This window comes from Ranitomeya variabilis, chromosome 4 (genome assembly GCF_051348905.1).
Source record: "Ranitomeya variabilis isolate aRanVar5 chromosome 4, aRanVar5.hap1, whole genome shotgun sequence".
NCBI lineage: Eukaryota > Metazoa > Chordata > Amphibia > Anura > Dendrobatidae > Ranitomeya > Ranitomeya variabilis.
Genome location: NC_135235.1, coordinates 247,124,226 through 247,139,361, shown reverse-complemented (window position 1 = coordinate 247,139,361; position 15,136 = coordinate 247,124,226). Strand labels below are relative to the sequence as shown.

General features: G+C 48.0%; 1 protein-coding gene across 2 annotated transcripts in view; it reads right to left on the bottom strand.

The window, feature by feature from the left end:
• Window positions 1–15,136, bottom strand: part of LOC143764137 (A disintegrin and metalloproteinase with thrombospondin motifs 8-like) — a 146,751-nt gene that overhangs the window by 52,182 nt on the left and 79,433 nt on the right. Inside the window, exons 2-4 of one of the 2 annotated variants that reach the window (XM_077249355.1) lie at window positions 5,957–6,196; window positions 2,781–2,913; window positions 2,490–2,657 (exon numbers count right to left, since the gene is read on the bottom strand). In XM_077249355.1, the coding sequence (XP_077105470.1) occupies window positions 2,490–2,657; window positions 2,781–2,913; window positions 5,957–6,196 (541 nt within the window). The remainder of the gene's footprint in view (window positions 1–2,489; window positions 2,658–2,780; window positions 2,914–5,956; window positions 6,197–15,136) is intronic. The other variant, XM_077249356.1, reaches the window with a different exon arrangement.

Genomic DNA, 15,136 nt, shown 5'->3' with positions numbered 1-15,136 from the left:
GCTAGACTTCCTCGACCCCTAGTGATCAAGAAGAAAAAATGGACCCTGTTACCTTAATGGTGACATTCATGTAGATCACTCACCACCGCTGACAGTCAAGGGTACCGGTTTCAGAGGCTGGACAGATGCACGTACAGCGACCCTTCTGGACACTGAGGAGTCTTGCCGGACAGGACGAATGCTGCTCCTACCACTAGAGCGGCTACTTATCCTGGTATGCTGGTGGCTCGGCAAGGCATCTGGCGAGAGCTCCAGCTGAAGCGACGGTGGCTGCTGCTGCTCCTGCTGCCCCACTTCCATGATGAAGTTCTGGGCATGAATGTGTCTTCTGTGGTCATCCCCCATTTATGAGGGATCCACTGCACTCCCCGCCTCCTCCGGTGCCCAAAGGTTGACCCTCCCCTCCTCTGCCACGCCGCCGGAATCATTTTTTGCCGGCCGGCGTTTTCTTCATGTGCACCGCCATCTTGGATCCGGCGCCCGCCCCCGACGTCACACGGACACTCCCACTCCCAGCGTTCCTTGCGCGTGATGTCAGACGTGCGACCCAGAAGCGGCTGCCCTCCTGGATGCTGGCAGAGGGGGGAGGGCAGCACGGCAGCCATGGAGGAGCCCTGGACACCCAACCGTGCTGCACCGACGCCCGCTGAGGCCCAGAGGACCCGCGGACAGCGCTTCCAGCACCCGAGGTCCAGCGAACAGGCCCTGCCTGTTCTTCCACGCTGAGACGGGAGTGGGTAAGTAGGTAAAAAAATCTTCCGCCGTGTTCAGCAAGAGGGTCCCTGTCAGGACAGGAACCCTACTGAAAATAAAAGGGCTGTACCTCTCCGTCTCTTCAGTTGGGTTTCCTGTCTGGACGGATCCCCTCTCTCTCAGGTGTGCTGTCATGGGGGAAGGGAAAAAAAACAGTGTTAAGCAAAACCGGAAGTCACGGTGCTCTGCAAAAACAAGCTTCTGCTGCTTTTGCGGCCTCATTGCTTTTCAATCCGTCCGTAAGCCGTGAAAAAGATCGAGCAGGCTTTTTTCGTGGCCGTAAATACGGCCCTCACGGCCATACAGCACACAGTGCACTGTGAAATTATTGCAGCCCGTTTTTGCGGCCTCATAGAAATCTATTGGGGCCGCAAAACAACAGTATGTGTAAAAGAAGCCTAAATTAGAGACACACCTGTGGATGTATTTTAATGCACACCAGAAACACACTGCTTCTTTGTGTAGCATCATGGGAAAGTCTATAGAAAACCTACAAGATATCAGGAAGATAACTGTGGATTTGCACAAGTCTGGCTCAGCTCATCCTTGGGTACAACTTCAAGATACCTGAAAGTGCCTCATTCATCTGTACAAACAATTATACACAAGTACAAACAAGATGGGAAAGTCCAGCCATCACACCGCTCAGGAAGGAGACGGGTTCTGTGTCCCAGAGATGAACGTGCTTTGGTCCGACACGTGCATATCAACCCAAGGAGAAAAGCAAAAGACCTTGTGAAGATGAATATGGAAACTGGTAAGATTGTGTCAATAACCACAGTGAAACAAGTAATGTATCAACATGGGCTGAAAGGCCACTCTGCCAGGAAGAAGCCATTACTCCAAAAGAAAAATAAAATAGCCAGATTAATATTTACAAATGTACACAGGAACAAAGACCTTAATTTTTGGAGATGTCCTATGGTCTGAGGAAACTAAAATTGAACTTTTGGGGCATAATGACCATTGTTACGTTTGGAGGAAAAAGGGAGAAGCTTGGAAGCTTAACAACACCATCCCAACTGTGAAGCATGGGGGAGGCAGCATCATGTTGTCGGGTTGTTTTGCTGCACGAGGGACTGGTGCACCACACAATACAGATGACCTCATGAGAAAATAAGATGATGTAGCAATACTGAAGCAACATCTCAAGATATCAGCCAGGAAGAAAAAGTTTGGGCGGAAATGGGTCCAAATGGACAATGACCCAAAGCACACTGCCAAAATAGTAACAAAGTGGCTTCAGGACAGCAAAGTCAATGTTCTGGAGAGGACATCACAATGCTCTGATCTCAATCCTATTGAAAATTTATGGGCAAAGCTGAAAAGGCTGGTGCAAGCGAGGCGACCTACAGACCTGGATCACCAGTTTTGTCAGGAGGAATGGGCCCATCTATTGTGAGAAGCTTGTGGAAGGAGATCCCAAACGTCTAACCCAAGTCATTCAGTGTAAGGGCAATGGCACCAAATACTAGTGAAATGGATGGAAACTTTTGACTTTGCAGTAAGTAATAAAAATGTCTTAAAATATTCTCTCTCTCTCTCATTCTGGCATTTGGCAAATATTAATAATTATAGTAATCCTAATTAGACTAAAATGGGAAAGGTTTATTCTGATTTCATGTCACATGTATTTTATATAGTGTATGGAAACTTTTGGTGTCAACTGTAGGTAGTGGGACTTATATTGGCAGCCATAACTTGTGACAGTAGAGCAGAGAGCAGAGACTTCTTACCGTAACCACTGTCAAAGAAGTCTGTAAGGTGCATGGCGCTGCAAGGGGACCACGGCATGGACTTATTCAGCCGCAGGAGCAGTGGAGCCATCAGGTGGTGCTGATCCAGGTCCCCAAATACCTTCCAACAGTTATTAGAGTTGTCATGGGGGATGCTGAGGACGTGAGCTGAGGAAAGACAAGATGCAATATTAGTCATGAATAAAGCAGATCCGTATAAAACAATTATGTATTCGTCTATGACGCAATGTCTATCTCTGATAGACTCTGCCTTGTGGGCATTGCTTGTACCGAGTTCATGAGCCAGGGTGTAGGCGGCCTGCAGTCCATCGTCTTCAATCACAGAGCAGCTCTTACTTGGCTCGCACACTGTCCCAATATCGGCCACCCCCAGTGTATCGCAGCTGTTGTGTCCGCAAAAGTCCTGCCACACAGGAAGAGAAGAGTCAGGGCAGCCACCAGAGAACCTTCCGGAGATGTGACTGGGGGTCATTATATAACATTCACTGCCTCCTGTCTTGTCTCCAGAAGGAATGAAGAATAAAAGGTATAAACCCTGCAGCCATTACCTGACAGGAAATCACTGACCCAAACAATGGGCAAAGGTGGCAGCAAGCTGATGTCCTACTGCCAGACCTGTCCTAATACCATACCTCCCAACCGTCCCGTATCCCGCGGGACTGTCCTGATTTTGACAGTCAGCCCCGGGATACTGGACGGGACATTAGTTGTCCCGCACTACGTGCCTAGGGCGGGGACAATGCAGAGGGCGGCACCTGAGTAACTTCGGTTTGTGGATGGTTTTTTTTGTTTTTTTTTAATAAAAGCTGGGTCACCTCCCGACCGCCCCCGCCCCCTGTGCGGCGCTGCGCTGCCACGGTGAGGGAGAGAGAGATCCAGCAGCAATCAAGATGAAAGGTCAGCGACTCACTACCTCCTGTGTGTGCACGGAGCTCCGGCTTCTCCTGCTCTTATCTGGTATCCCGGCAGAGAAGGAGAGACGGGGGAGGTGCCGGACAGTGCAGAGCTGTGAGCAGGATAAACTGAAGAGCTGGACATGGGCATCAGCGGCCCCTGCACCACAGAGGAGATTGTGTGTGTGTGATGCTGCATGTGTGTCATGTGTGTATGAGGTATCTGGCGTGTGTGTGATGGCTGCGTGTGTGTGTTGGCTGCGTGTGTGTGTGTATGATGGCTGCGTGTGTGTGATGGCTGCGTGTGTGTGATGGCTGCATGTGTGTGTGTGTGTGATGGCTGTGTGTGTGTGTGTGATGGCTGTGTGTGTGTGTGTGATGGCTGCGTGTGTGTGTGTGTGATGGCTGCGTGTGTGTGATGGCTGCGTGTGTGTGATGGCTGCGTGTGTGTGTGTGATGGCTGCGTGTGTGTGTGTGATGGCTGGGTGTGTGTGTGATGGCTGGGTGTGTGATGGCTGCGTGTGTGATGCATTTGTGTCAAAGCTGCATGTGTTTGTGAGCTGCGTTTGTGATGCTGCGTGTGTGTGTTGCTGCGTGTGTGTGTTGCTGCGTGTGTGTGTTGCTGCGTGTGTGATGCTGCGTGTGTGTGATGCTGCGTTTGTGTGATGCTGCGTGCGTGTGATGCTGCGTGCGTGTGAGCTGTGTGCGTGTGTGTGAGCTGCGTGCCTGTATGTCATTATACAGTATGGAGAACTGTGGCCATTATACAGTATGGAGCATCATGTGAAGCCATTATACAGTATGGAGCATCATGTGCAGTCATTATACAGTATGGAGCATCATGTGCAGTCATAATACAGTATGGAGCATCATGTGCAGCCAGTATACAGTATGGAGCATCAAGTGCAGCCATTATACAGTATGGAGCATCATGTGTGGTCATTATACAGTATGGAGAATCATGTGGGGCCATTATACAGTATGGAGCATCATGTGTGGTCATTATACAGTGTGGAGGATCATGTGCGGTCATTATACAGTATTGAGCATCACGTGCGGTCATTATACAGTATGGAGCATCACGTGTGGTCATTATACAGTATGGAGCATCATGTGCGGTCATTAGACAGTATGGAGCATCATGTGTGGTCATTATACAGTAAGGAGAATCATGTGGGGCCATTATACAGTATGGAGCATCATGTGTGGCCATTATACAGCATGGAGCACTGTGTGGCCATATTTTTTTGTTTATAATTATTGTATATGAAACAGTGTGATCGGCAGTGCTAAATGGGTGTGGTTGGGACGTGGATATGGGTGTGACTAATTATGAATGGGTGTGTTCAGAGGCGTGGCGCAAACTTTATCCCTCTTTCCCGTCTTCAATAGTTGGGAGGTATGCCTAATACGTGTTATATGGAGGCCGTATCCTGCCCCATCTGCAGCTCTATGTCCTAACACATGTTATATGGAGACCACATCCTGCCCCACCTGCAGCTCCATGTTCTAACACATGTTATATGGAGGCTGCATCCTGCCCCACCTGCAGCTCCATGTCCTAACACTTGTGTTGGGTGGAGGCCGCATCCTGCCCCATCTGCAGCTCCATGTCCTAAGACTTGTATAGGGTGGAGGCCGCATCCGGCCCCACCTGCAGCTCCATGTCCTAACACATGTTATATGGAGGCCGCATCCTGCCCCACCTGCAGCTCCATGTCCTAACACTTGTGTTGGGTGGAGGCCGCATCCTCCCCCACCTGCAGCTCCATGTCCTAACACGTGTTATATGGAGGCCGCATCCTGCCCCACCTGCAGCTCCATGTCCTAACACGTGTTATATGGAGGCCGCATCCTGCCCCACCGGCAGCTCCATGTCCTAACACTTGTGTTGGGTGGAGGCCGCATCCTCCCCAACCTGCAGCTCCATGTCCTAACACTTGTGTTGGGTGGAGGCAGTATCCTCCCCCACCTGCAGCTCCATGTCCTAAAAACACTTGTGTAGGGTGGAGGCCGCATCCTGCGTCACCTGCAGCTCCATGTCCTAACATTTATATAGGATGGAGGCCGCATCCTGCCCCACCTGCAGCTCCATGTCCTAACACTTGTTTAGGGTGGAGGCCGCATCCTGCCCCACCTGAAGCTCCATATCCTAACACTTGTATAGGGTGGAGGCCGCATCCTGACCCATCTGCAGCTCCATGTCCTAACACTTGTGTAGGGTGGAGGCCGCATGGTGTGCTGACCTTATTGTGAGACTCCATGTCTATGGACCATGCCCCCTCTGTCATTGTGGCTTTGCTTGTGTCTGTACTCTCCTACCTTACATTCATGTTGCTATATGTTACAATAACCCCCCATTGTTGGCCAGTGTGTATCCCCGGATGACATGGACTACAGCTGATCCATCTCTCCCATGACGTGCAGCACTTGTGGCTGGACAGAGATTGTGAGCAGACAAGCCAAGAATAGCGATCAGAGATATTTACAGGCTGAGGAGTCATACTCTAGAAGCGTAGACATTAGGAAGTGTCATTTCAGCGGGTCACAGACCTTTCGGGTGAGAAGGATTGCAGTGTCGTAGTGCTCCGGATGACGATCACTGGCCACGTTGTAACTCTGCTGCCAATTGCAAAAGTTGCGGAGGACGAGGCCACCATTGTCTGAGACCTCCGGACCAGAGTCTTCATCTTCGACTATTAGTACCTTCACCACTACCAGGCTGACAGAGTTCTTAAGGCTCGGGTGTTTGTAAATCCGAGCAGCAACAGACATCAGTGTGAGCAGGTGAAGCTGAAATGTGAGTAATACAAGACATGATATTACAGGAGGAGGCCCCTCGTGAGATAGCGGGGAAAGCAAAGTCATCACCATACCTGCAGATTTAATCCATCCTTTGCTCTATTGAGCCTGCAGTAATCTAGGCTCACAATTACAGTTCTGAGATCCTAGCAGCCCCTTCCCGTTTAGTGTCCTCATCCCCCACAATGCAATGCTGCAAGGATGCACTGGATTCAGTAGAGAAGAAGCAGTTAAATATCCCCAAATAGAAGAGGATGGCACCCCACATAAAATGAACAGGACTACTGCTAACCAGGAGTGGGAGAGTCTGACATCAATCACAAATACAGCCGCTCCTGGTGTGGCAGCTCATATTCATGCAGCTGTTCTCCTTTGCACTAAATAAACATGGTCAAGTTCTTTCAGGATCACATTCCTTCAGGCATGTTTTCAGATCATTGTGATTGTCAACAAGAATAGGTGGGAGATCAAGCAGATCCACCGCTGCCACCAATTTGTCAGGAAACAACAATCCGCCGCCTCTAATTGTCAGGACAATTACGTAATTCACTGACGAGTGATTGACCAGCCCACAGCTGTTTTCACTACTAGTCCTTATTGGGGGATTCAGTGAGTGTATAGTGTGTGTGAGTATATGTATGTATATACAATGGGTACAGAAAGTAACACCCTTGCACCTCTCCAGTCCATCCTTAAAGAAGTTGTCCACTACAATAATTATTATTTTTTTTTTTCATAAATCTTGCTATTATGTGCCACTGAAAACATCCACTGTGTTTATTTTAGCAATATTACCTTTTATCATGCTGTAGCAGCACATCTTCAGTGCTGGATCCAGCTCTCATGGGGTTAATCGACAACTTCCTTTCTCCTGAGTTATTGTGCTCTAATACTACAAGTTCCATGATGCTTTGCACTGCCACTAAGCAGGAACCTACCACACCCACTCCAAAACACACCCAAACCCCTCCCTCGTCTCCCCCCTCTATATTCAAAAAGATTTGTGATGTCATTTCTGTCCAACCTCCTCTTTTACATTTGTCCAACCCACACTCCATTACACACAGATAGATAGAGACAGGGCCGTATTTAGAGTTTCTGCTGCCCTAGGCACTTTTAGTGCTGCCTCCCCCATTGGTGAGTATGACACTATCGCCAGTGACTTTGGCAAGAATCGCTGTTGTGAAAATAGCCTTTTGCAGCAGATCGGGCAGTTTTTTCGCATCTGCCGCGTAACAGATCACTTACGGCAACACTGCGTTTGGCTTCATTCATTCCCTATGGGATTTGCGGCACTTGCTGTGATCTGGCAAATGCAGTACCATACCTCCCAACTCTTGAAGGGAAAGAGGTATAAAGGTTGCGTAGTGCGCCGCGGCAAATTTTAGGGCACGCCTCTGACCACACCCATTTCACAACTAGTCACACCCATATCCAAGTCCCAACCACACCCATTTAGCACTGCTGATCACACTTTCATATACAATAATTATAACCAAAAAAATATGGCCACACAATGCTCCACACTGTATAATGGCCACACATGATGCTCCATACTGTATAATGACCCCACATGATGTTCAATACTGTATAATGGCCCCACATGATGCTCAATACTGTATAATTGCCACACATGATGCTCCATACTGTATAATGGCCACACAGTGCTCCATATTGTATAATGGCCACACATGATGCTCCATACTGTATAATGACCCCACATGATGTTCAATACTGTATAATGGCCCCACATGATGCTCAATACTGTATAATGACCACACATGATGCTCCATACTGTATAATGACCACACAGTGCTCCATACTGTATAATGACCACACATGATGCTCCATACTGTATAATGGCCACACATGATGCTCCATACTGTATAATGGCCACACATGATGCTCCATACTGTATAATGACCCCACATGATGTCCAATACTGTATAATGACCCCATATGATGCTCAATAGTGTATAATGCCCCCCTCCCATCTTGTATGCATGGCTCATCTTCCTCCCATCCCATATGCATGGCTCATATCCCCCCGCGTATGCATGGCTCATAATTCCCCCCCCTGTATGCATGGCTCATATCCCCCTATGCATGGCTCATAAATCCCCCCCACCTCCTGTATGCATGGCTCATAATTCCCCCCCCCTGTATGCATGGCTCATATCCACCCCCCCAGCCCTCCTGTATACATGGCTCATATCCCCCCACCTCTTGTATGCATGACTCATATTCCCCCCTATGCATGGCTCATCTCTCCACCCCCCCCCCGTATGCATGGCTCATATCCCCCTATGCATGGCTCATAATTCCCCCCCACCTCCTGTATGCATGGCTCATAATTCCCCCCCCCCTGTATGCATGGCTCATATCCACCCCCCCCAGCCCTCCTGTATACATGGCTCATATCCCCCCCACCTCTTGTATGCATGACTCATATTCCCCCCTATGCGTGGCTCATCTCTCCACCCCCCCTGTTATGATCCTAGTGGCAAGGATCGCAAGTAGGACTAGCTAAGTAACTAAACCGACTACAAACTCTGGGGAAGTGGTAACTGAATTGACCGCAACCTGATCCTATCCGCAAACAACTATAGGCAGCCGTGGAACGTTACCTGAAAATCCTAGACGTCTCTTCACGGCCTGAGAAACTGACTATTCCTAGAGGGAACGAAAGTCCTCACTTGCCTCAGTGAAATGACCCCAAAGATATAGAATAGCCCCCCACAAATATTAACGGTGAGTTAAGGGGAAAGCACAAACGCAGAGATGAAATTAGATTTAGCAAATGAGGCCCGCTAACACTAGAAAGCAGAAAATAGAAAGGGAACTGTGCGGTCAATTAAAAACCCTATTCAAAATATCCACGCAGAGATCGCTCGAGCCCCCGCACCAACTAACGGTGCGGGGGAAGCAACTCTGTACCCCAGAGCAAACCAGCAGAAGAAATCACATATTAGCAAGCTGGACTAAACTCATCATACACAGAAATCATATTGCAGGCTGATGAGCAAAAAATAATTAAACAGAACTTAGCTTCTCCTGAAGAGACTGAAACCGAAGATAATCAGGAGTAATCAGAATAGCACTGAGTACATTGACAGCCGGCAACAAGTGGAAGTGAAACAGAGCTAAATAGGAAATTCCCAAGTGAATAACGAGGCAGCTGATCAGCCACAGACCCGCAGGATAACAAACAAAGCCACCAGGGGGAGCCCAAAACAAAAGTCACACAATACCACCTGTGACCACAAGAGGGAGCCTGAAAACAGAGTTCACAACAGTACCCCCCTCTTGAGGAGGGGTCACCGAACCCTCATCTAAACCCCCAGGGCGATCAGGGTGAGCCACATGAAAGGCACGAACCAAATCGGCCGCATGAACATCAGAGGCGACAACCCAGGAATTATCCTCCTGACCATAGCCCTTCCATTTAACCAAATACTGAAGCCTCCGTCTAGAAATACGAGAATCCAAGATCTTCTCCACCACGTATTCCAATTCTCCCTCAACCAGCACAGGGGCAGGAGGCTCAACCGGAGGACCCACAGGCACCACATACCTCCGCAACAACGACCGGTGAAACACATTATGAATAGCAAACGATGCTGGGAGGTCCAAACAAAATGACACAGGGTTAAGGACTTCCAAAATCTTATAAGGACCGATAAACCGAGGCTTGAACTTAGGAGAGGAGACCTTCATAGGAACAAAGCGAGAAGACAACCACACCAAGTCCCCAACGCGAAGTCCGGGACCCACACAGCGACGGCGGTTGGCAAAGCGCTGAGCCTTCTCTTGTGACAGCTTCAAATTGTCCACAACATGATTCCAAATCTGATGCAACCTATCCACCACAACATCCACTCCAGGACAGTCAGAAGGCTCCACCTGACCCGAGGAAAAACGAGGATGAAACCCCGAATTACAAAAAAAAGGAGAAACCAAAGTAGCAGAACTAGCCCGATTATTAAGGGCAAACTCGGCCAATGGCAAAAAAGTCACCCAGTCGTCCTGATCAGCAGAAACAAAACATCTCAAATAGGTTTCCAAAGTCTGATTAGTTCGTTCGGTTTGGCCATTCGTCTGAGGATGGAAGGCCGACGAAAAAGACAAATCAATGCCCATCTTAGCGCAAAAAGTCCGCCAAAATCTAGACACAAACTGGGATCCTCTGTCGGAAACAATATTTTCAGGGATCCCATGCAAACGAACCACATTTTGAAAAAACAGCGGAACCAACTCGGAGGAGGAAGGCAACTTAGGCAAGGGCACCAAATGGACCATCTTAGAAAAACGATCACACACCACCCAGATGACAGACATTCTCTGAGAGACAGGGAGATCCGAAATAAAATCCATGGAAATGTGCGTCCAAGGCCTCTTCGGGACAGGCAAAGGTAACAGCAAACCACTGGCACGAGAACAGCAGGGCTTAGCCCGAGCACAAATTCCACAAGACTGCACAAAGGAACGCACATCCCGCGACAAGGAAGGCCACCAAAAGGACCTGGCCACCAAATCTCTGGTACCAAATATTCCAGGATGGCCCGCCAACACCGAAGAATGAACCTCGGAAATAACTCTGCTGGTCCATCTATCCGGGACAAACAATCTCTCCGGTGGACAACGGTCAGGTCTATCCCCCTGAAACTCCTGCAGCACTCGTCGCAAATCTGGGGAGATGGCAGACAAAATCACCCCTTCTCTGAGAATACCAGCCGGCTCTGAATCTCCAGGAGAGTCAGGCACAAAACTCCTAGAAAGAGCATCAGCCTTTACATTGTTCGAACCAGGCAGGTACGAGACCACGAAATCAAAACGAGAGAAAAACAACGACCAACGAGCCTGTCTAGGATTCAGCCGCTTGGCCGACTCGAGATAAATCAGATTCTTGTGATCAGTCAAGACCACCACACGATGCTTAGCTCCCTCGAGCCAATGTCGCCACTCCTCAAATGCCCACTTCATAGCCAACAACTCCCGATTACCGACATCATAATTCCGCTCGGCAGGCGAAAACTTTCTTGAAAAGAAAGCACATGGCTTCATCACAGAGCCATCGGCGCTTCTCTGCGACAAAACAGCCCCCGCTCCAATCTCGGAAGCATCAACCTCGACCTGGAAAGGAAGAGAGACATCTGGCTGACATAAGACCGGAGCCGAAGAAAACCGGCGCTTCAGCTCCCGAAAGGCCTCCACAGCCGCAGGAGACCAGTTAGTAACATCAGAACCTTTCTTGGTCAAATCCGTCAAAGGCTTAACAACACCAGAAAAATTAGCGATGAAGCGACGGTAAAAATTAGCAAAACCCAAGAACTTCTGAAGACTCTTAACAGATGTAGGCTGCGTCCAGTCATGAATAGCCTGAACCTTGACTGGGTCCATCTCAATAGTAGAAGGAGAAAAAATGAAACCCAAAAAAGAAACCTTCTGGACTCCAAAAAGACATTTTGAGCCCTTCACAAATAAAGCATTGGCACGCAGGACCTGAAACACCATCCTGACCTGCTTAACATGGGACTCCCAATCATCAGAAAAAAACAGAATATCATCCAGATACACAATCATAAATTTATCCAGATATTCGCGGAAGATGTCGTGCATAAAAGACTGAAAGACAGAAGGAGCGTTAGAAAGTCCAAAAGGCATCACCAAGTACTCAAAATGGCCTTCGGGCGTATTAAATGCAGTTTTCCATTCATCACCCTGCTTAATACGCACAAGGTTATACGCACCACGAAGATCTATCTTGGTGAACCAACTAGACCCCTTAATGCGAGCAAACAGATCAGATAACAATGGCAAAGGATACTGAAATTTGACCGTGATTTTATTTAGAAGGCGATAATCAATACAAGGTCTCAGAGAACCATCCTTCTTAGCCACAAAAAAGAACCCCGCACCAAGAGGGGAGGAGGAGGGGCGAATAAGTCCTTTCTCCAAAGACTCCTTTATATAACTCCACATGGCAGCATGCTCCGGCACTGACAAATTGAAAAGTCGTCCCTTAGGAAACTTACTACCAGGAATCAAATTTATAGCACAATCACAATCCCTATGAGGAGGTAGAGAACTGAGCTTGGGCTCATCAAATACATCCTGGTAGTCTGACAAAAACGCAGGGACTTCAGAAGGAGTGGATGAAGCAATTGACACCACAGGAGCGTCGCCATGAATTCCCTGACAACCCCAACTTGACACAGACATTGCTTTCCAATCCAGGACTGGATTATGAGTCTGCAACCATGGCAGACCCAACACGACAACATCATGCAAATTATGCAGCACAAGAAAGCGATTCACCTCCTGATGAACAGGAGTCATGCACATGGTCACTTGTGTCCAGTACTGAGGTTTATTCGTAGCCAATGGCGTAGCATCAATTCCCCTTAGTGGAATAGGGAATTTTAAAGGCTCCAAAACAAAACCACAGCGCCTGGCAAATGACAAGTCCATCAGACTCAGGGCAGCACCTGAATCTACAAAAGCCATAACCGGGTAAGATGACAAGGAGCAAATCAGGGTAACAGACAAAATGAACTTAGGCTGTAAAGTACCAATGGTGACAGATTTATCAACCTTTTTTTTGCGCTTAGAGCATGCTGAGATAACATGAGCTGATTCACCACAGTAAAAGCACAACCCATTTTGCCGTCTATAATTTTGCCGTTCACTTCTGGTCAGAATTCTATCACATTGCATAGACTCAGGTGTCTGTTCAGAAGACACCGCCAAATAGTGCGCAGATTTGCGCTCCCGCAAACGCCGATCAATCTGAATGGCCAGAGTCCTTGACTCATTCAGACCTGCAGGCGTAGGGAACCCCACCATGACATTCTTAATGGCCTCAGAAAGACCTTTTCTGAAATTTGCAGCCAGGGCACACTCATTCCACTGAGTAAGCACCGACCATTTCCGAAATTTCTGGCAGTACACCTCTGCTTCATCTTGCCCCTGAGAGAGGGTCAACAACGCTTTTTCAGCCTGGTTCTCAAGATTAGGTTCCTCATAGAGCAATCCAAGGGCCAGAAAAAACGCATCAACACTGAGCAATGCCGGATCCCCTGGCGCCAATGCGAAGGCCCAATCTTGAGGGTCACCACGCAAGAAAGAAATTATAATTTTAACTTGCTGAACGGAATCACCAGAGGAACGAGGTTTCAAAGAAAGAAACAATTTACAATTGTTCTTAAAATTCAGGAACCTAGATCTATCTCCAGAAAACAACTCCGGAATAGGTATTCTAGGCTCTGACATAGGACTGTGAACAACAAAATCCTGAATACTTTGTACCCTTGCAGCAAGATGATCTACACTGGAGGCCAAACTCTGAATATCCATATCAGCAGCTGAGTTCAGAGCCACACCAAGATTAAGAGGAGGAGAGAAGCTAGACACACAGCAGCTAGACACATGGCAAAAAAAAAAAAAACAATTCTCAAGGCTTCTTTTCTCTTGCTTCTGCCATGCAATTAACACTTTACCGGCTGGCTGTACTGTTATGATCCTAGCGGCAAGGATCGCAAGTAGGACTAGCTAAGTAACTAAATCGACTACAAACTCTGGGGAAGTGGTAACTGAATTGACCGCAACCTGATCCTATCCGCAAACAACTATAGGCAGCCGTGGAACGTTACCTGAAAATCCTAGACGTTTCTTCACGGCCTGAGAAACTGACTATTCATAGAGGGAACGAAAGTCCTCACTTGCCTCAGTGAAATGACCCCAAAGATATAGAATAGCCCCCCACAAATATTAACGGTGAGTTAAGGGGAAAGCACAAACGCAGAGATGAAATTAGATTTAGCAAATGAGGCCCGCTAACACTAGAAAGCAGAAAATAGAAAGGGAACTGTGCGATCAATTAAAAACCCTATTCAAAATATCCACGCAGAGATCGCTCGAGCCCCCGCACCAACTAACGGTGCGGGGGAAGCAACTCTGTACCCCAGAGCAAACCAGCAGAAGAAATCACATATTAGCAAGCTGGACTAAACTCATCATACACAGAAATCATATTGCAGACTGATGAGCAAAAAATAATTAAACAGAACTTAGCTTCTCCTGAAGAGACTGAAACCGAAGATAATCAGGAGTAATCAGAATAGCACTGAGTACATTGACAGCCGGCAACAAGTGGAAGTGAAACAGAGCTAAATAGGAAACTCCCAAGTGAATAACGAGGCAGCTGATCAGCCACAGACCCGCAGGATAACAAACAAAGCCACCAGGGGGAGCCCAAAACAAAAGTCACACAATACCACCTGTGACCACAAGAGGGAGCCTGAAAACAGAGTTCACAACACCCCCCCCCCTGTATGCATGGCTCATATCCCCCTATGCATGGCTCATAATTCCCCCCCACCTCCTGTATGCATGGCTCATAATTCCCCCCCTGTATGCATGGCTCATATCCCCCTATGCATGGCTCATAATTCCCCCCCACCTCCTGTATGCATGGCTCATAATTCCCCCGGCTGGGCCCGGGGGGAGGGGACGGACGGGGGTTGGGGTGGTCGGGAGGTGAAAAAAAAACAAAAAAAAAACCTTGCTCAGGTGCCGCCCCCCGCTTCGTCCCCGCCCTAGGCACGTGCCCTCGAGTGCCTAGTGGCAAATACGGCCCTGGATAGAGAGATAGATAGAGAGATAGATAGATAGATAGATAGATAGATAGATAGATAGATAGATATGGGATAGATAGATAGATAGATAGATAGATAGATAGATAGATAGATAGATATGGGATGGATAGATAGATACATACAGATATATCTATATATCTATGTCTATTTACATATATATGTCCATATCCATGTTTCTAAACCCCTTCACCCCTGGAGCTTTTTTTGTTTATCGCTCCCCTTCTTTCCAGAGCCATAATTTTTCCATCTATATGGCCATGTGGGGGCTTATTTT